The sequence below is a fragment of the Pieris napi genome, chromosome 13, assembly GCF_905475465.1.
Source record: "Pieris napi chromosome 13, ilPieNapi1.2, whole genome shotgun sequence".
NCBI lineage: Eukaryota > Metazoa > Arthropoda > Insecta > Lepidoptera > Pieridae > Pieris > Pieris napi.
Window position 1 is genome coordinate 6,725,289 of NC_062246.1, and position 22,946 is coordinate 6,748,234.

The 22,946-nt window shown below is 31.7% G+C and overlaps 2 protein-coding genes across 5 annotated transcripts; one reads left to right on the plus strand and one right to left on the minus strand.

The window, feature by feature from the left end:
- Positions 1-109: 109 nt before the first annotated feature.
- LOC125055419 (DDB1- and CUL4-associated factor 13) lies at positions 110-3,729 on the minus strand. The gene is made up of 5 exons (XM_047657878.1): positions 3,496-3,729; positions 2,857-3,401; positions 2,523-2,689; positions 1,713-2,013; positions 110-375 (listed from the first exon to the last, which is right to left on the minus strand). Exons 1-5 carry the CDS (start codon positions 3,572-3,574, stop codon positions 124-126), a joined length of 1,344 nt encoding a protein of 447 aa, XP_047513834.1. The 5' UTR covers positions 3,575-3,729; the 3' UTR covers positions 110-123.
- Positions 3,730-4,454: 725 nt separating this feature from the next.
- On the plus strand, positions 4,455-22,829 carry LOC125055387 (prolyl 4-hydroxylase subunit alpha-1). 4 transcript variants are annotated; one of them, XM_047657834.1, is made up of 12 exons: positions 4,455-4,654; positions 9,148-9,343; positions 9,901-10,046; positions 12,774-12,922; positions 14,082-14,271; positions 14,721-14,872; positions 17,431-17,561; positions 18,738-18,891; positions 20,283-20,507; positions 21,021-21,080; positions 21,871-22,036; positions 22,629-22,829. In XM_047657834.1, the coding sequence occupies exons 2-12, from the start codon at positions 9,159-9,161 to the stop codon at positions 22,745-22,747; spliced, it is 1,677 nt and encodes a 558-aa protein (XP_047513790.1). In that variant the 5' UTR covers positions 4,455-4,654; positions 9,148-9,158; the 3' UTR covers positions 22,748-22,829. The 4 variants fall into 4 exon arrangements, with proteins under 4 accessions (XP_047513790.1, XP_047513787.1, XP_047513791.1 ...); XM_047657831.1 differs by having other exon boundaries at positions 4,457-4,654; positions 12,774-12,930; positions 14,090-14,271; XM_047657835.1 differs by having other exon boundaries at positions 4,458-4,654; positions 12,774-12,930; positions 14,090-14,271; positions 14,721-14,860.
- The last annotated feature ends 117 nt before the right edge of the window (positions 22,830-22,946 follow it).

The following is a 22,946-nucleotide window of genomic DNA, read 5'->3' on the forward strand; positions in this document are numbered from 1 at the left end:
CTTACATAATTAAATATTAGAATTTTACTATATTACAATCAAACCTTATGTGATTTTATAATCACATTATCTTTATCATTATCATATTATCTTAAAAAAAAATCCAAAATAGTTATAAACAATTTATTCATCTTCTTTAACAACATGTTTTTGTCTTTCGGGCACATGAGGTACTGTACCAGGCTTGCTATGCACCCGTCTATTCGCATCTTTTCTTTTAGACTTCTCCCGAATAGTCCTTAATTCCTTCTGGGCGTTTAGTATGTGTTTTGGTACATGTCTATGGCGCGCTATTCTTTTTATCTGTGGATGACTTGCAAACTTCTCTTTGAGAGCATCTGCGTAGTTCAAGGCGGTGCGTTCACGTGGTTTTAACTGAAATAAGTTTCATGTTTATTAATTTCAAACAATGAAACAAGAAATTTCTAGCATGCATTTGATGTTTTTAAATAATATTTTGGTAAAAAATTTACCCATTTACTTAGAGATAATGTAGCATTCTTATGGTATAATAAATCATGAAACATATAATGGGTGGAAAAGTGTATTGAAAGCATAAATGCCAGAAACAGTTGTTAACTCTCAAGTTGTAACTCATATCTACGTTATGGATTGAACATTCACTACAATTTAATATTGCGATAGAAAAAAAAAATATAATTGTCTAATTCAACACGCACAGTAGAATGACAAATGTATTGTTTTTATTAGAAATAATATTTTATATTACTAACTAGCGACCCGCCCCGGCTTCGCACGGGTGCAATGCTGATACTAAATACACCACAGAAAAACTGTGAACGTTGTATATGTCACCGTAAAATTGTAAAAACCGTTAGATTGTAATCTATCTCGCGAGATTGTAAACTGTCGAAAGATTGTGAACCTCAACGAACTGCTTACAAATTAACGTATTATTATTCGGTAGTTATATGAAATTGTTGGAAAGTAAAATTAATCTGTAACTGACCAAAGAAGTTTGAATGATAACTAAGTTAGTGTAGTACAATCTACCGAATAATAATACGTTAAATTGTAAGCAGTATCCTGAGGTTCACAATCTTTCGACAGTTTATAATCTAGCGAGTTAGATTACAATCTAACGGTGTTTACAATTTTACGTTAACATATATAAAAACATAGCCCGATGCCCGAAACATGGCCCGATCCGGTTTCGCACGGGTATTAAATATATAGCCTATGTCACTCAGTGGAAAAATGATTACAATCGATCCAGTAGTTTTGATTTGTTCAATACTGCCCGTTGTCCGTACGTTAAATTTGGATATTTTGATTAATCTCGTAGGGTTCAGCCTGCCTTTGCAATGTAAGCGAAAGAAATGTAATTATTTACGACATCACATTAGAAACCTCAAAAGTACATAATAAACCTTTCTCTTCAATCTATCTATTAAAAAAACCGCATCAAAATCCGTTGCGCAGTTTTAAAGATTTAAACACACATAGGGACAGAGAAAGTGACTTTGTTTTATACTATGTAGTGATAATTTAATTCCTACTGAGCTCTATATTGAACTGATATTAAATAAATTCATGTGAATCTAGCAAAGAGAAAAATGACATTTACAAATATTTTTTGTTCTTTGTATATTTATGTTGTAACAGGCCAGTCAGCCTTCTCTGATGAACCGGGATCACCCATTTAAATACATTGTTTATTTATTAAACACATACAAAAAATAAATACTTACAACACCAAGCTTTTCTGATGCTCTAGCCTTCCACATTCTAATATTCATTTCATCTGAACCTGACATAATGTATTTATTATCCAAAGACCATTTGACACACGTCAGCCTTTGCATTCTCTTTGTATGGTAGACATCTCTCGAATGGCCTTTGAGTGTTTCAAAGATCCTAACAGTCTTATCATAACTTCCAGCAACAAATTCTCTTCCCGTAGGTGCATAGTCAAGATCTACCACTGCAGAAGTGTGGTCAAGATGGATATTTACTGGTTGTTTTAACTTTCGAACATCAAATGTGTATAAACTGTAATCAGAATTTGAAACTAAAGCTAATAAATAAATAAAATATTTATAAACAAAAAAAATTTTAATAAGGTTAATAACCTTTACACCAAGTGTACCGAAACATTTACCACTATCTAGGGGTATCTTATATTATATTCCTCATAAAAGATTTGTATACAAAATATTGGCTAAATACAATGTAATCATTACTTTAAAGGCAGTATTAATAGCCTGTCATATAATGAGATAGCTAGCTAGCTCATTTATATGTATGCTACATTAAAAATTCTTAATAACACTTTTAGATGGTCATATGTGTATTTGTGTATGTGTGTAAATTGCCAATCTACATAGTATACTCAAATTTATTGTTCAAACTAATATGTATTTACAATTCCCACTAAAGCAAAAATTAAATATTAGAATACTTAACAATGGTGACTGTATTTTGCAACTTTTGGGGACCTCTTTATAAAAAAGAGGTGGATACATATTAATCCATTTTTAAAAATATTATGAAATACTCACTTATAATCTTCATTTGCCACAGTAAACATGAAGGCCTCCATTGGATTCCATGCCAGTGCATTTGATCTCAGTTCTAGTACAACTTTCCTAAGTGGGCCAGTTTCTCGACAGTCATACAAAATTATACTTCTATCACTAGCACAGGAAGCTAGTAAATTTGTTTCTACCTGAAACATATACAAGTTATTATAAAATTATTATTGTTGATTTTTATATTAGCCAGATTATATAGTAGACTCAATATTTTCTTTCGATTGTGATGCATAATGCTCACATGCTAGTGCAAAATTTTGGTATTATCAAAGGACAAAATTTTTTAAACATAAGATATTACCTGATTAAATGCAACATGATGTAGACTATCTACACCCCATTTGAATACTTTAACAGGTTCATTTCTAGTATTTTCCCACAACTGGCAATTTTCTCCACAAGTAGCAAATATAGGCTTATTTCTGTGATGTGAAATACCAGATACTACTGACATACTTAACAAGGTATTGACAGGGTCTTCATCTTCAGCATCACAAACTTCAGACTTCCATGTTTTTATAGTTTTATCATCACCAACACTACTGAATGTATCCCCATCAGGTGTGTAACAAATAGCACGAACCCATCCCTCATGGGCAACAAAGTTCCGTGTGCATTTTCTAGATGCCAAATCCCATAATCTAATTTCTCCGTCAAATGCACCACTTGCTAATACTGCAAGTCTTTGTGGATGCTTGGCCATGCTGGATACCCCATCTGAATGACCATCTAGACTGCCTAAAAAGGGCTTGGCAAACACTCTCTCCAACTTAACAGCATTTAAGGCCCGAACGTATTCGCGTGGGGCCTCCAAAGGATGAAGTGTTGGATCATAATTCCTCTGAACTGGAAATATTTGGTAGTTTATATTATTAAAGGATCTTTTATATTGACACATAATTACCTTGTAGAATTAATTAATATTACAAGAAAAACTTACTTTTGTGAATATCCTTTTTAGTGGCACGTAAATAATCTTCAGGATTTCGACTAATAACTTTTATTTTAAGCCCAGACATATTGCATTAGTTTGTTTATAATTATGGCGTAAGCTTATGATATAATAAATACAAAATCGTTATCGGATAACTTAAAAGTTTAAAGTATAATCTAAATTAATATGAATGTTTAGTTTAATAGTTTATCATCAGTGCATGAAGAGAACAACAAAATACGCATGATTCTAACCTATAAAACGTCAAGGGTGACCAATCAAATATTTACTAATTCCGACATTCATAAGTGTACGTTTCGTTACCTATATGAATAAATTAATTTGAATTTGAATTCCTAAACCACAGTATTTTTATTTCTTTTTACTGGAAAAACAATTTTATGTATATATTTACACAATGGCTCTTGAGAAAACATTGAACTTTTTCTTTACAGCATCGATGGTTTATTATTACGATCAATAAAGTAAGTGAATAGTTATTAAGATCCCGGTATTGTTGAAAACTACTTAGTGGTATTCGATTATTTATTTGTTGCAAAAAAAGATGTGATGCAATGCAAACCAATTAAATTCATATAATTCTAAGGGGAAAGTATGTATTTGTTTACAAAGTTTTTCATTACTAGAAAAAAGAAATATTAAAGACTAGATTTCACTATCGAAGGATCTACACTATACATAAACATAGAAATTTCTAATAAAAACTCTTAGATTAAATTTACCCATCATATGTAAAGGGATAACCGAAAGGTGGTAACCCTTAAAAGTTGTCGCAGACTGTTTAAATAATAAAATACCATAGAAGTTAAATCATAAATGACAATTTACAGTAGACACCCGACAGTTAGACACCGAACTAATCAACTTTCATCGTGATGTATGACTTCCTTATGACTTAATCTAAGTCTATGCTTTTAAAGGCATAAATCACAACAAAAGAGAAACTGTGAAAAGCTCGAACTTCCACAATTTTTTTAAGCTCTGCCAAAGTTACTAATTCGCATAAGCAAAATAAGCGCTATTTTCAAGTGTATAATATAAAATATAAAAAATATATACATACTAATATAAAATATTAAAAATTACTGATGTGCCGGCTTATTTATTAACTTCATAACTTGTGAGTTGTGGCTGAAGAAATAGAGTGAGTATAAAATCTGATTGGTTTTTAAAAACATATTTATTAATTCTGTTAATGTTTAATCATCTCATTCGCCCATTTAGGTGTCATTTAACTCACACAACTACAAGTGTTTGTCGAAATCGAATGTAAAGCCTATATTTTACCTAATTGAAATTTGTGTTAAAATGATGTACTAAGCCGAGCTTCGTCACTTCTAAACAGTAAACACTGCATAAATATATGTAATAGTTTTAAAGATTGGCAAATTATTTTGTTATTTAATATAATCGTTTAAATATGAAATATTGTTAGTAAAGTTAAATAGCTGTGCAGTGGTCTCCATGTAGTCCTTCATTATAGCAATAAGTAAATAAAAAAGTTATTTAGGTTTCATATTAGAAAAATAAAAAAGATTCTCAAAACCCATACCTCTTCTATAAATCCTAGATACCTATGAAGAAAAACTTCAAAGGTGCTGGTAAAAATACATTTTACAAGTAAAAGCCTATTAAGCACTCTCTTAAATTAATGTTTATTGTTCTTAATTTTTTTAAACACAATACTAAGCATGTGATTATATTGATCAAAGGTAATACATAATAAACTGGATAGTACCACTCTTAATTTGATGCTAATAGAAAGTTAGAAATTAATTTAAAATAGAATTAATGAGGTTTTCTTCAAGTTTTTCACTAAATTTTTTTTTGGACACTGCAACATTGAAATAGCAAATTAACGAAAATATGCTTCACTTGAGAAGTTTCCTGAATTACTTGTGTTTTTATGAACATTAAACTAATTATAAAAGGTCATCTTTGATGGTTGCCCGTTACTAGACTAGAAGTCAAATTTATCAGTAAAAAAGTTATTTAATCCTTGTACCATATATTAGTAACTGAATACCCATGAAAACGTCCAGTTAATTTATTTTCCAGTCTGCCTGCCGATTATAGAATACAAGCCCCGATGCAAAATATTTTGTCTCGTGTGAAATTTTCTCTGTGAGATTTTTACTAACTTCATTATTTTTGTATATCTATATAAAATATTAAGCTATTCTACTCTCACATGTCGCGTTACTTATGCCATTTTTTAATTATGAACCAATAAACTATATTAGCTTTTTAAATTTATACATATCCTGTTTTACATTCGAAAAAGTTATAAGAAAAATAGTTTGTCTTATTAATCTATTAATTTGTTAATCGATGCAAAAGAGTTAGTCTATCGGTGAGTTAAATAAGATTATTCCTTTCTACAATTATGTTGCATAATTTAAATTTGTAAAAGTAATTCTGAGTCATTTGTCAAGTGAGACAGTATAAATTCTGAAATTTATCAAAATAATCGCTGTGCTCGAGCTTGAGAACTCACAGTGCAATGGAAGGACATGATTCTCAAAGACGTCTCAGTAGATACTTGCACAAGAGTCCTAAAAAGAATGGGTTACGGATTTTACACCGCTAAGTACAAAAGAAAAAGAGGTTAAAGTTTGCTCGTGATCATTTAAATTGGACTTCCGATCAGTGGCGTAGTATCATTTGGAGTGACAAGTCCAAATTTGAAGTGACAGTCGGCGATGGAAGGAAAAAAGTGATTCGGATCAAAAATGAGGCATTTCATACTGATTGTCTCAAACGCAAGGTGAAGTTTCCGTCGTCTCTTATGATATGGGGCTGCATATCTGCAAAAGGTGTTGGTGGTATGCTGTTTGTTGATTGTTCTATCAATGCAGCAAGGTATCAAAACCTTTTGGAAGAGAATTAACTGCCGTCTATTCCGTCACTTAAGCATCAAGATTCCCTCATTTTTCAATAGGATGGTGCTTCCTGCCATACTGCAAGGACAACAAAGACGTGGCTACTGGCGAAAAACATCCCTACAATTGGCCATCTAACAGCCCGGACTCGTCGCCGATCGAAACCCTATGGTGGAAAATGAAAAAAGTTCTCCGTAAAAATCCATCAAGATCGAAGAGCTCTTGGCTATCTGGGAGTCAATTACGCCTGAGGAGTGTGCAGCGTTGGTTACAACCATGCACCTTCGCATGAAAGCTGTCATTGAGAGCAAAGGCGACACAACTAAGTGGTAGACGAAATATTTTGCGTGAATGACATTGTTTTTTTAGAATTTTTTTTTTAAATTTTTTATGTTAGTTTTTGCGTTAAAGTATAACGTTACGCAATTTTTGGAGATTATTGACACCCCCCTCCCGCAATGTAACGCGCCGTAACGTTTTTTGTACCCAAGTATAATAAAACGTTTCGTGACCACCTAGTGACTCTTTATACCTAAAAGTTAACATTTTGTGGTCTAAAGTACTGGAAAGTCGAAAATAATATTAACAATAACGCGTAATTCAATTCCCGCCCTGCATCGTAACGTTTTATAAAAGGAAACCCCCCCCCCCAAATTCGTTACCGTGTCATACTTGAACGCTCCCTTATGTAAAGTCATGAAAGAATTTCAGTTATGTTAAACTAAACTTTAAAGTGTTCCTCAAATTGTGGTTTACTTTTTATTAAACGTTCTTAATTATTTTACCAATATATACTTTGCACTACTTTCCTTGCTAGACGAACTATTTTGCATCGAGGCTCGTAGACAGTTTTATAATCAATCTACTAAAACGCTCTCAAAAATCAGCCAATTATAACTTAATTCCGACTAATCTTCAGCTAGTTAATCTAGACCCATTATGTAAAGAGTTTCATATTTATTTAATAGATGATTGGGGCCTATGTATGGGATGTAATATAATATAATAAAATTATCATCCAAAGGGTGGCATACGTGCCAGATAAATATTTATTATTATTTATAAAACATATATCGTCATCACAATGATAAGGTCACCGGCTTCTCGCTAGCTTCGACGAAGTTTTAATTTGTTCGTTGACCCGGTCGGGTGCTGCGCCGGAGCACGTATTTGTGCCGCGAGAAAATGTTAAAGGAAGTGCGATATATGTGAAATTTTCGCTAATATTTCGTAATAGCTACCTGCTGTGATTTATTGCCTTTTTTTTGCGTCAGTTTCGTAAATCCGGTACGTATCGTGTGCTTTAATTGTTGTGTAATATAATCTCTAATTTTTTCTAATTTGTTTGCATAATCATATATTTACATAATGTATTCCACCTCTATAAAAAATAAAATTCGTTGCTAAGAAATCTAATATAAAATTAATCTAGTACATTCTAGAAACAAACTTAAATAAATTTGCTACTGAATCAATAAAGCACGTACTGATAATGATTCTTCGAACTTTATATAAATATTTAAATAATTAAATGCCTTATATTCCTTACTATAAATTAAATATGCCGGCATTTGTAAGATTACAACGTGGAAGCTTTGTGCGGTGTTCGACATATTTGCTGTGGTGTGTCCCACTTATAATTATAGCTACTCATTCATTTGCCCCTTCTATTGCTCATTCGTTGACATTAAATTAAAGTGCCACGTAGCTTACTAAATGCGCTGTGATTGTAATAATAGTTAAATAGCAATAAAGAGAAAATCATGCCGGTACCATATCGCCATGTTCCAGAACGTGAACCAACTAGATGTTTCGAGATTTGCTAACTACACTTTTCTATCGTATTGTTTAGATCTAGTTTCTTGTAATACAAAACTTCTTTAACTGATATAAATGACTGTTGGAAAGTAATTGAAAGGCGTGTTATGTAAATAATCTGCACTCGCTTATATATCCTATATTGATATGCAGTATTCGCATCTTCTACCCCATTTACCACGGAGCGTGTTCAAAGGAGTTGTTCGGACTAATACCTGCAGCTGAGTTTCATCATCGGACGTCAAAGTAGAATACAAAATACCGTCCGTATCACCTTGACGTCCGTCGTTTCACAACTGAGCGTTTCTTAAGGCAATTTCTGCTGCGCACCACCCCTATGTGGAACCAGCTGCCCACTGAAGTATTTCCAAACCAATTCGACTTAGGGTCCTTCAAGAAAAGAGCGTACCAATTCTTAAAAGGCCGACAGCGCGCTTGCGTGCCTTCTGGCAGTGCAAGTGTCAATGGGCGGCGGTATCACTTAACATCAGGTGAGCCTCCTGCCCGTTTGCCTCCTGTAACATAAAAAAATAGTGATGCAGTTTTGGCCTAGAGGCTGAAGTTGCATTCCTGAGATCGTAGGTTCGATTCGTTATTAAATACTCCAATGGATACACTTACTTCTTCAGGCAAGGAAAACATCGTGAGGAAACCGTCTTGGTTCAAATCCAAAAACCGACATGTGTCAGACAAGGCTGACCTACTTTTTGTTTATTAAATAAAAATGATCAAAGAAATGGGTGCAATCTGAGGCCAAGACTCATATAGGGCCATTGGATTTTTATTATTATCATTTATAACAGCACATTATAGCATACACCTTAGTTACATATTACAATAATTAAAATCACAATGTGTTAGACTTGAAAACCAAATTGGGGCCACCATTTTATCAGAAATTGATTCTAACCTTCCATTTAATTTGTTTATCCCTAAGAACCCAGAAAGATGGCGTTACTCCTACGCTTTACTATCTCCTGTGTCCTCTTATCGTGCCACTGGTCATGGACCAATGCGGAACTGTTCACTGCCATATCAGACGTCGAACCTCTTTTGGAGACACACAAACGGATCATAGATGACCTGGACGAATATATCCTTAAGGAAGAAGAAAGATTAAATGTTTTAAAAAGGTAGGATTTGAAATATCACAATTTCTAAGTATTGCTTGTAATTAAAAGTTTGTTAATCATCAAAACTCAAGCTTATGGAATGAAGGTCCTGCTCAGCTCCTTTCCTCTATTTAAAACACAAAGGTAAAATTAATTAAATTAAAAATTAAATAAAATAATTGCAAAATTGATTGTTTTTGTAATCATTACGTTTTTGCACACTCTGACAGCTCCTATAAATTTTATTAATTTAGTGCTTAATTCGAAACACTGCAAACAATTAGTTACGGTTAGTGATACAATAATTATATTATTTTTATTGTAAACCTTGTATATTATATCTTTGTGAAACTAATTACAGTACGTTTTTGACATACGGGAAACATATTTCGCGCTTATGACTCTGATTCTTACCCTAATTGCTGTCAAATATGTCAAACGTCATACACGAAAAATGGTTTGACAGCTCTTGAAACTATATTTAAGTTTAATTAACGTTATAGAATCGTTAGGCCAGTGCCTTGTAAATCAGATAACTTATTACATTAGTAACAACAATGTTTTTAACTGAATTTCAGACACCTGAAAATATATAAAAGAGAGCACGAAATAGCAATGGAAGATATTCCTAACTATTTGGGAAATCCTATTAATGCATTCACGCTTATCAAGCGATTGACGTCTGATTTGGATCACATCGAGCATAGCATTGAGATCGGAACAGGTATGTTATTAACTGTTATACTACATGTCGGAACAATAGCAGCTGATACTAACACCATTGCACCTACATTAATAAAGATTACGATATTAGTACAGACTATCAAATAGTCTGTTAATTTGTAGATCTATTAATATTGGCAAATCAAGTACACCACAGAATAGTTCTGAACTAATTTGACTTTGGTGTTAGTAAATTATAAGCTGTTACCAGCGCCATTGCTCCAACATATGAAAATGATGTAACATATTCAATAGGATATAATATTTGCCTTAAGCATTGCTATTGGTGTAATTATGATACATGAGTAAATAAGATAAGATATATTATAGAAAAACAAACAATTATACTAAAAAAAAATACAAAAAAAGGTTACAATATTTAAATAAAACATAGGAACGAAATGAAAATAATTCTCGACTTATCTATAAGTATGGCGGCTGTATGTCTAAAACGAACTGTATTTAACCCATAGGAGTTTGGTTTGAACACAGCAAAGCTTGTTTATTTCAGCTATTTTCATAGTATTATGTCATATGGTGTTATTTTGTGGGGTAATGCAGCTGACATTAAATCGATATTTGTAGTGCAAAAGCGGGCTATAAGAGCGATCTGTGGGTTGTGTAATTCTTTCCAAGGCAATTGTATACGTTTTTTCAACAAAATCCCTAGTGAGATACAAGCGTTGTCAATAAATAAATTTAAATCGTACATTAAAGTAAAACTGCTTGCTAAGGCTTATTATAATATAAATGAATATTTAAACGATCCTAGTGCTTGGATATGTGTTGCTCCAGTATATATTATAGGTAACACGACTGAATCTCTCGGCTGCATTTCCAGACTCTGGGGCGATCGTCAACATCCACGACTGTTTTAATGTAAAGTGGGAACAAACCGTGATCCATGTGGTATCCAATTATTTCAGTATTATTATTATTTTCTTATGTAGCCAAGTCCACATTTCAAGGATCGTCATGCTCGCTTAAATGTCATTGCTTGTGGCGGCGTCCATGCGTCGGGTTGTCTCTCTCCCTAAAATATGGCGAGGGGCCGATGGCTGGCCATGCCTCATATCTCGTCATTAGGACTTGAAGTTATTATTTTTACAAATATTTTGCAAGGCAAATTTGAATAAATTGCCACCAACTAACCCAAAGATACATGTCTCTATAAACAATTATTATATGTATTATCGATTAAGCCGGACCCCATCTCAGCACATACGACTTATGTAAATTTTTATTCATAACGGCCGCGGCGAGGTGATAATGTCCCGTTCTTTTGTGAGTTTTAAGTTATTTGGTTTGTTAATACTGGATTATCTCAGCTTACAATGTTAAAAGATTTTATTTACACCAATTGATTCATATGATATTTTACGTCGTAATTAGACGAAAAAAAAATGATTACATAAAAAGGTTGGCTTCTGTATTTAGGAACATGGAGCGATATTTTACCAACAATAAAAATGTGGTGTCTCAAATTTTTATTGGAGATGAGAGAATGGTTTCACCATTTAATTTGTGTTCATTGTTTTTATTAAGTTTTACTATCAAACTTACAAAAACATGAAAAATAATTTAAACGCTTTTACTTTTATGTTCATAAGTACCTACTTTCTCTCAATAAACCCCAAATGTAGTGAAAAATGAGTATAATTAACCGAAAAATCATAAGATAAACTTTAGGACAAAGATGGATTTTTTTGTTGTAAATCAGTTATTAAAACCATTAGTGAAATTACCGCTTTTAACTTAATAATAATATTAGTATAAACATATGTGTATTGAAATTCTAAATTACTTACAATTAATATGTTATAGACATTTTAAGTGCAACGTGCTCTGTATTATTTTAGCGATAAAATTTCATATTAATCAGGCAAACCCTTAACAATTGAGGGCCTTTACTATCAGACTTATGAACAGTTATCATTTGTACTGCTATAAATAACTAAAAAAATATATTAAATTAAAACGTTGTAAAACAATTTTTGAATGGATGGATGTTAATTTTTTACAATGGTTTTAATAAAACCGTGTTTAATCGACAATCATACCAAAATAAAAATAAAACTCTTAATACCATTAGCATATATTCGATTCATCGTAAAATAAGCACTAAGTGTAATTATTATTTAATATAAAACTAAAAATAACAAACGCATACAATATTATTAGCTAAATGTCAATTGGGTAATAAATGTCAATGAGTTCTAGGCAAACATAACTTACGAAATATATGATGCAGTGATTAGCACATCACGATATTTGCTTTAGATCCGGCAGCAAAATTGTACAAAATACGCATTTTAGGATAACTGTTTTAAGTACCTGAGAATTCAAATATTGACGTAATTTTGTCATTCATAACGTTATTACGAAGAATGTTCATCACACTTACGATGATTTTTATTTATATGAACCAAAAATTTTTTTTATTGGCGAATTTATGAAAAGCCGTTACAATCTTTGCTCTAACCTTGTGTTATTCAAAAATCGGAAGTGACGAGGTAATACCTATGGTAGTAGGTTGTAATTGTTACGTTTATTTAAATTTTTTCTTTCTGATTTTCACTTTGTGTTACTCTTTAGTCTTTGCTCCTTTTTTTCCCTTTACCCCCTTAACTCTCTTTTGTCGCGGGGTGCCAGTTGCCTCAGCCTTTAGATTTATTTCCCTATTATTGGTTACTTGTGTGTCAAATAAAAATCATTACTGCATTTTCAGATTATATAAAGAACTTGACAGTGAACCATGCAGATGTTAAATACCCAACGTTGGAAGACCTTGCCGGCGCCGCCCAAGCTCTCACGAGATTACAAGAAACGTACCATCTGGAAGTCTCTGAATTGGCTGAAGGAAGACTTAATGGAGTCAACTATAGGTATAACAAAAATCAATTACGTCACAAATATCAGCGCATTTTATCTAAAATCTCTGTAGAAAATTCTAGAACGCAAGCAAGACCTATTTTTGATGCCTTAAAGGAATTTTAGCCTCGTAAGCGTATTCAATTTCCTGCTGTTTTTTTTAAATCTAGCAACATAGACAACAGCATATGGTTTTCGTAATTCTCAAAGTTAAGTAGAAGAAGTGAGCGTTGAAGGTGCACATTTCTGTTGTATGATGCTCTTCATAAGTAAAAACGCTAATAAAAATAAAAAAAATTTTTCACCGGGAATCGATCGACCTCCGATATGTTACTATAGAACTAAGGTACAAAGATAAATGCTATGCTTTCGTTTTATTTACATCGTAATAGAATTGGCATAGACAAGGTCAAGTAGACAACAAGTATTTTTGACATATTGTGGTGTCAAGGTCCTTTTTTTTACATTTTCGAGTCACTTGTATAATATACGCGCATTACTCGTGTTCATTTAAATGTCAGTTTTTAAAGCAAATATTATTAATCTATAAAGTTTTACATTTTTTTACAGCCTTATATTTTCAACTCTACCATATGTTTGACTAAAAAATAAATATATACGCGTATAGAGCGTTCACGTAACACAAAGATGCCGGTAACGCCGTATGTTTATCTCGCTCTAACACACAATTTTTTACCGTTCTCTCTCTGTTTTACGTGCCTATCACATAATCTATATACTTTTGCGTAGAGTTTACGTAAGTCGTAACACGAGGGTGCAAGCAACGTCGAATGTTTATTATTACTCTCGCTCTGTCATAGCGACATAGTCTGTATTAAAGAACAAATTAAGACTAGAAAATTCCAACAATTTATGTTCGTTATATTATACATTTTGATGTGAGAAATATATTACAAAAAATGAGAAAGAAAAATATATTTAATAGATGTTCTGTTTATAAAAGTTAAGCCTGAATTATTAAACCCGATAGAACTTTAGTAGTTTTCAACTTAATTTTAGTAACCGTTTCAATTCCTTCTTCTTCAGATTTATAATTATGAATCATTACAGCTTAACGGTAAAAAATATTTTAATTAATTTATTTATTTGACCATAAATGTATTTATTTACCAACATATTACTTTAGTAATATATTATATATTTAAATTACAGCGCACCAATGAGTGCGGGCGATTGTTATGAGCTTGGTAAAGCTCTCTACAACGAAAAAGATTACACGAACGCTCTTGCATGGATGACAGAGGCTATGCGAAAGTATAAAGAGGAAAACCAGCCTTATTTGTTCAAGGAACTCGATATTATGGAATATATTGGATTCTCTCACTATTTATTAGGTAAATTTATATACGTTTAATTTCTAGTATAAAACATATCCAGATAACTTTATATGATGTGTTAGTATATAATTTATTACATGAGGTTGCATATCAATAAAATATGATGATGATCTAGCAAATAATATGGAAAACAAATCAAAACAGTTATTATATTTTTTGACATAACAACCCCGTCAAAGACAAAATTAAATAGTGGCAACTATTTAAAGTTCCTTTTTTAAATTTCGAATAATTTTCTAGGTGTATTGAAAATTTGTGTACATACTTGGAAAAAATAATATCGTAAAAGTAAATATATTTTTTAAATGGCAACCTCGTCAAAAAAAGACGTGGCATGGCCTAAAGGTCTAGATACCAGGCCATAAACTCAAAAAAAAAAAGACGGCATTTTTGAATACACCTTTTTAAATTGCGAATCACTCTCGTAAAATTAAAAATGTTTATAGGTGATGTAAAATCTGCACTGGAATGGACAAAAAAGATGCTGTCTCTGGATCCGAAACATGAGCGCGCGCGCGGTAATGTTCCTCATTACAATAAGATTATATCAGAAGATGAAGAAAAACTACGGAGAAGAAGGCGCGGGGTAGGTCCTAATGTATGATACAACGAAAAATTTATAATTCAATTTTATTTTTAAATATTTTTTTATCTTTAAGAGCCCAAAGTTCTCAATATGTGTATAGGAAATATTTTCTTTTTCAATAAACTTCTTTAATGTTTTCTCCAAATTCATGTACGTAACATTTTAAGTAATACGATTATTTCAATGCATTCTGATCCTTATAGCTTTATGAATAAGACCGTAATTAGTGTGTAGTCAAACTAAAGCTTGTTTCTTCGATTTTTGAGGCGTCGAGCTTATAGTACGGGAGGTAGCAACGTTTTCGAGAAAGAATTTCAGGTCAGCTGATTTTGTGATATGTCTTCCTTCTTGCACTTCCGGTTAGAGTCTGGGCAATCTGGCTGGCGGTAGCGGTTGCGTTCATTAGTGCGCATCCTATCTGTCCAGGTAATAATCCTGGATTTTAAAAGCATTTTAAGAAGCGTAATTTTTAATTTTTCCTGTTTAGATAAGTCTACCTGACATACTTTTTTTATTGCCAGACATTTTTCACGTTGCTAACTATGTGCCAGACGCGATTTTAAGTTTTTTTTTATAAAAATTTCAAAGTATTTTAGAATGTCTGTAATTTTAATATTATGTTATTTAAATATAAGAAAAACTAAAAATGAATTTGCCAGACATTAATTCGATTGTTAAGTCTTGAATTAAAATGATAAAGTATTGCAGTATGATGAAGCATTGCATTTTAAGAAGCGTAATTTTTAATTTTTCCTTTTTAAATAAGTCTACCTGACATACTTTTTTTATTGCCAGACATTTTTCACGTTGCTAACTATGTGCCAGACGCGATTTTAAGTTTTTTTTTATAAAAATTTCAAAGTATTTTAGAATGTCTGTAATTTTAATATTATGTTATTTAAATATAAGAAAAACTAAAAATGAATTTGCCAGACATTAATTCGATTGTTAAGTCTTGAATTAAAATGATAAATTATTGCAGTATGTAAAGGACATAACGATAATTTAATACTTTTCGAGGGTGATAAACTAAAAAAATGTCAGCAAGTTTTAAGTGTACGAATGAAACATAAATTAAAGTACAGTGACATTGAGCTGCCCACACAAATTAATAAGGCTGATGGATATTATAGACATACTTTATCATTTTAATTCAAGACTTAACAATCGAATTAATGTCTGGCAAATTCATTTTTAGTTTTTCTTATATTTAAATAACATAATATTAAAATTACAGACATTCTAAAATACTTTGAAATTTTTATAAAAAAAAAACTTAAAATCGCGTCTGGCACATAGTTAGCAACGTGAAAAATGTCTGGCAATAAAAAAAGTATGTCAGGTAGACTTATTTAAAAAGGAAAAATTTAAAATTACGCTTCTTAAAATGCAATGCTTCATCATACTGCAATACTTTATCATTTTAATTCAAGACTTAACAATCGAATTAATGTCTGGCAAATTCATTTTCAGTTTTTCCTCTATTTAAATAACATAATATTAAAATTACAGACATTCTAAAATACTTTGAAATTTTTATAAAAAAAAAACTTAAAATCGCGTCTGGCACATAGTTAGCAACGTGAAAAATGTCTGGCAATAAAAAAAGTATGTCAGGTAGACTTATCTAAACAGGAAAAATTAAAAATTACGCTTCTTAAAATGCTTTTAAAATCCAGGATTATTACCTGGACAGATAGGATGCGCACTAATGAACGCAACCGCTACCGCCAGCCAGATTGCCCAGACTCTAACCGGAAGTGCAAGAAGGAAGACATATCACAAAATCAGCTGACCTAAAATTCTTTTTTTTCAAACGTTGCTACCTCCCGTACTATTAGGTTAGGTATTTTAAATAAATTTCACGATGTTGCTGCAGTGTCGGGATAAAACTTAATTGGTTTGATGCTAGCAATACTATTTTAGTTTGACCTGTATATTCATCAATCATCATTGATAAAGAAATTAGAGTAAGGGCTGTTGTAGTAATTGTGCAATGTTACCACACTTGGGTCTATTTGGCTGTTGAAAATAAATTGCGTTTAAAGCTTATATTTAATTACAACAAATTATAGTATATTTTAAAAATTATATTTTATAAATAAGTTTAAATGTACGTAATAATTAAATATATATAGTGTTTTACATGCAATTTATTTTGAACTTGAATAAGTTACAAATATTTGAGTGTAAGATTCGTGAACGTGTTTCGAGTATAAAGTGACAATCAATATTAATAGATGTCGTCTTTATGTAAATTGACAAAAGTAATAGATATACATATATATTAAATTAAACGTTTCATTCAAGAGTTGGCACATGTTGTCACTCATTATAAAACTCCGAGGCACGGAGTAGATCCATTGCTTCGATAATTATTTATATTTTATAAGCAAGCGTATATAGGTGATCAGCCCACGACTTTCGAGACTAGCTGGCTTAATATTATAGGCTAACACTGTTTTGATTTTGGTTGTTAGTAAGATATATATTGGCTTTTTGGCCTACATTAATTGCGTATTATGTAACTCCCAATTTTCTTCTGGATAGTCATATAACTAAATTTTTAGGACACTGGGAAAGAATTAGAGGAAGAAATCACACAAAAGCCGCCAACACTCACTCCATACGCGAAAGAGAGAAAGGTTTATGAAAAACTCTGCCGTGGCGAAGTGGACCTTCCACAAGAAATAACTAAAACGTAAGCAAAAAGTGTTAGAGGCAAAAAAAACAAAAAATGTATGTAATAGAACTATGCTTTAACAGCCAAACTATGTCAGTTAAAGTTAACTCTACCTTAAAATAATATAGTCACTTAAGTATTGGTTTTAATAAGTTCACCACAGATCCAAGTTAATTATGGATCACTGTATGCTTTGCTTCCGTTGCCAAATAATAATTAAAGTTATGCATAAAACCGCAGAAAATTTATAACTCCTTAATCATACTAAATAAATCAATTATATTGCTAAAACTAACACAGTATAAACACAATTTGACGAAAAGAGACAAAAGCTTACATTAGAATAGTGAAGTAGGACTGTTTTAGTTTTTATGAATAAAAATTTCTCCATCTTTGGAATAGAAGATATCCTTTAGATATTAATTAAGGACCTAGTATATTGTTCATCTTAGAAAGGTTGCCTTAAAGAGATCGCTTGGTAGGAATAAATGTTGCCATCGTAATAATCTAATCATTTTCTAAATATTTAGTAAGACCTTGAAATGAAATGTAAATCTAAATATTTTCTTACTCAAGTGGCCTAATAAAAAAATTACAAATATTTCAATATCACGAACACTATATCGAATTAACTTTAATTACTTTATTTTATTCTTTAACTGGCATCACTGCCTACTAACTCTAGGTATAGTAAACCTTTTAAAAAAAAATGTTGTCTTTACTTTTGCGTTTTTTACTGTTTGTGATGAAAAGGAACGTAATTATCACTCGCTGTTAAACCACTTTTAGGAGCACCGCACTAAATAAAATGGATACATTAACTAACAATAAAATGTATGTATAGACTTAGATGTTCAAACTCGTGTTGAAATTGAAAGATGTGCCCGACAAAAAAGGTTTGCCATCACTGACATGTCAAAAAATGATAGCTGTCAGGATTCTAAGGAATTAAAAATCAGAGTATGGTATTTTGTTCATCTAAGTAAGGTTGCCTTAAAGAGATCGCTTGGTAGGAATAATCTAATTACCATATTATAATTCGTATCTCTAGACATAATGTCGTCTTAAGCGCTGACATCAAACTTCATACATAAAAATGACAGTTCTTGAAACTAGATTTAAATTTGATTGACATTCTAGAAATCGATCCTAATTAAAATAAGTACTTTTAACGAAACGTTTAAATAATTTCAGGTTAACCTGCAGATATTTAACAGAAGCTCATCCTTTCCTGCGATTGGCAGCCGTGAAGATGGAATATATGTATCGGAACCCCGATATTGTTGTATTCTATGACGTACTCACCGACCAGGAAATAGATCATATCAAGAAGATGGCTAAGCCAAGGGTGAATATTTTATTTTAAAATTTATTTTTGTTATAGATTCAGAAAATATTGTATGCTAAAGCTTCTTCGTGTAACCAGAGGCGCTGTTTCATTTTCATACAAATATTTTCGGCTTCCCAATACTTGTCATATGTTGGAAGAGCTTTTTTTAATTGTCTAGTTTCCAATACCTTTTTATCGTAGAATTTTCGTGATTTTTTGCGATTTCAGCTTGAATAAAATAATTAATAGCAGATATATTTATTTTCTATTTAAATTACCCTATCGAGTTTCAGATATTGAAAGTGCCGAATTTACAGCTTAGCATTTCTACTCCGTGTTCCAATAATAGCGAACATACACCTTTAAACTTTTTTTTTACGTGACTACATTGATATACAAAAAACGTAGTCACGCATTGATATACAAAAAAGGGCCCTTTTGAAGTGAAACTTCTTTAGAATCGTTGTGATTTCAAACCGGATGCAACGGAAAAAGCAACAGTAAAAAGAGACAGACACATAAATTAATAGGATTTGGCGTGGGAGAGAGTGAGATAGGAGGCATTATACAGTGTATAAACTTTAAATTAGTGTATATTTGATCATTTTCTGAAATAAAAAAACAGATGTGCAAAAAATTAAATAAGTAAGTCAAGTAAGTAGTTCAATTATAAAATTAGATGAAATTCATCAATTTTATTTACCTAATATCATTAATTATAGAAACTTTTTGAAGTGAAAACTTCTTACTACCTTAATTTAAAATTGTCTTAATTTAAAGTTTACTTAATTAAAAGATTATACACTGTATAATGCGTCCTATCTCATTTTCTCCCACGTTGGACTTGTGAATTTATTTCAAACTTTTATTATATTAGTTTTTACCAAATAAAGATTGATATTAAAGTTATAAATTAAAATTTAACATAAAAAAATGTTTTTTTTTTTTAAGAAAAGATCCTACATTTAGATAGAGAAAAAGTCTAATTTACATATTTTAATTATAAAAACTTTGTTTTTGAAGGTTTCACTTCTACCACGTGTGAATTGGAAACATGATTTTTTTTTTGTATATCAATGCGTGACTACGTCTAATAAAGCATGTCTCATTGTCCCGTTACGCTTATTGTACGCTTGCGCCGCATCCTCTCTTCCACTCGATTGGCGTATGCGTCCGAGGATTCACCCCTTCTTTGTATCCATACAAAATACTCGATTGTGAGGAAGTTGCATGGATCTCGTTAGCTCTGCGCCTTCATAAGTTCCTATTTCATTTTCATACGTGTATATCCTATCTTCAACATATTTTCATAAGTATCTGATTGTCCTCATTTTAATACATTTAACGTTTGAAAGCAAAAATCTGTGAAAATACTTTTTTTTATGTATGTATAATGGATTTCTCAACAGTTCAAACGTGCTACGGTCCACGACCCAAAAACGGGCGAACTAGTTCCAGCCCACTACCGCATCAGCAAGTCGGGGTGGCTGAAGGATGAAGAGTCCTCCATAGTGGCTCGTGTGTCCCGCCGTGTGGCTCACTTCACAGGACTCAGTATGACGTCTGCTGAAGAACTTCAGGTCGTTAACTATGGGATTGGGGGACATTATGAACCCCACTTCGATTTTGCGAGAGTGAGTTTATATATGTTATATCAATTTATTTTCATGTAATTATAATATTTTTTATTAGGCATTTGTAACTAGAGTTAAGATTTTAATAGAATAAAAAATTACGAGTTCAGAACTTCTTGTCAAGCACACCACAAACAGTTCAAAACTCAGAATATAATAAAATTCTAATTCATGCATTAATAATATAGTACAAAAGTTAACTAGGATGATATATTTACTATATTTAACAAATAGCTAATAGAAAATACTAATTTCTAATCTAATTTAAATCTACAAAAATTTGTACCTAACAAAACATAGTATATTAGGTTGAAAGATAGATATATTATATAAGATAAATATATGTTATTCTTTCCTCTCTTGTTCTTCTTCGATGTATAAAGGTGTAGGTTACAAAAATTCTTCGATTAATATTAAGACCTACTCATACAACGAACCAAAATTTAATTTACGTATTAATTATGCTTATCATATTCACGCATATATATTTTTTCATACTATTTTTCATTTCAGAAACAAGAAACTGCATTTGGAAAGGCAAATGGCAACAGAATTGCAACAGTTTTATTCTATGTAAGTTATTGTATAATTTAACACGTTTAATTAGTTAGTTAGTTGTTTACTAAAAACATAGCTCAAAAATTTTACCGCTAAAGGGGTTTTACGTATGAAGTTCTGTTTCGATTTGACGTTGCACAGACCATCAGAGGACGGATCTACAGCCTAAAAATAGCCGTTATGAAATATTATTTTTTACTTTCAGAGAGATCCAAGAAAAATCTTGGACCGTCATATGAAAGGTTTCTTTTTCGTTAAACAATAAGTAAGAGCGTTTACAAACGATGTTTTCTAGAAAATTCTAGGAAGGAAAAGACGTATAAATCTGAAATAGTTTAATACTATTTCATCATTTTCTCGTATATTTCGTTTAAACAAGTAACATAACACTAAAAAAAACAAGTAGCATAACACTTAAAAAAACATAAAAAAAAATAAAAAAACTCTGTGGCACTCGGGGACTGCCGCAGTAAAGCTATTGCATAGCATTTGTTATCAACTAATGCAATTATAATTATTTATTTATTTTTTATTTAAGCAGTATTTTTTTCTTTGGTATTAATTCAATCTACCACTCTAACAGACTCAGCGCTTCCGCTACATCACCAATCTCGTCAGAGAGATGGGAATGCGCAGTATGCGTTCTGTCCCACTCTAACGCGTATTTGCTGCACCTATTTTACGTCATCGTGTGTTAGGTTATTTTCGTTACGGAATTTCTTGATTTGGTCGCCGCGCTCAAAGCCCGCGATAAAATCTATGCAATAGCTTTGTGAAGAAATTTGAGAAGAAACGTTGTCTCCAGATGTCGAACGTGGCTCAAGGTGGCGCCACAGTCTTCACGGAACTGGGTCTTAGCGTCTTCCCCGTCCGTGGCGCTGCCGTATACTGGCTTAATTTGCATCCGTCTGGTGAAGGCGATCTGGCGACACGCCACGCAGCCTGTCCTGTCCTCACTGGATCTAAATGGGGTAATGTTTTTTTTGGTCTTTTTATATAATACTAGCTGACCTGGCAAACGTTTGTTTTGCCATGTATATTATTTCTAGGAAATATTATTTTAGTTCAATAAAACCATAATAAAAAATAGGAGTTGATCGTAGAGTGGTGAAAATTAGGGGTTATATGTATTTTTGTATGCTGAATCATAAAAAAATCTAAAAAATAAAAAAAAAATTTTGTGGTGGACACCCCTTATCACTTAGGGGATTGAAAGATAGATAGTAAACATCAAACACTGTACCAAAAGAAGTAAATAATAATAAATCTTATATATAAAATTCTCAAAAAAATTTATCCTAGGAATAATATACATGGCAAAACAAACTTTTGCCGGGACAACTAGTAGATACATAATCCTATAATAATTCGATAATATGATAAACATGTAAATTAACAGTAAAAACTTATTGTATATTTTCAATGAGACCTAATTACTATTATATATATATATATATATATATATATATATAAAGATTTCCCTTATACATGTAGAATTTCTTGAAATCTGTCCTGTTAATCGCATTAGAGAAATTATAAATAGATATATCAAACCTCTTTCAGTATGCAACAAATGGATTCACCAAGGTGGCCAGGAATTAATACATCCATGCAATCTGGAGTACCAACCCGAAAGTATGCGACGTAAAATCCCGCGACCGATTCCAAAATCATCTAGATAGGGAAAAATGTATTCAGACTTTGATCTGCGCGATTCGATATTTTATAATTTGTTGTTTCCTTAATATAAAAACTTAAGATAAGCACTATTTGTATTAAGGTTTTGTACTCCTTGACTCCAGCTTTACCAATAAGGCGCTATTTTTATTTGTTGTAAAAAAACACGACTGAAAAAAAATTCTTGTTCTTTGTCCTAAAGTT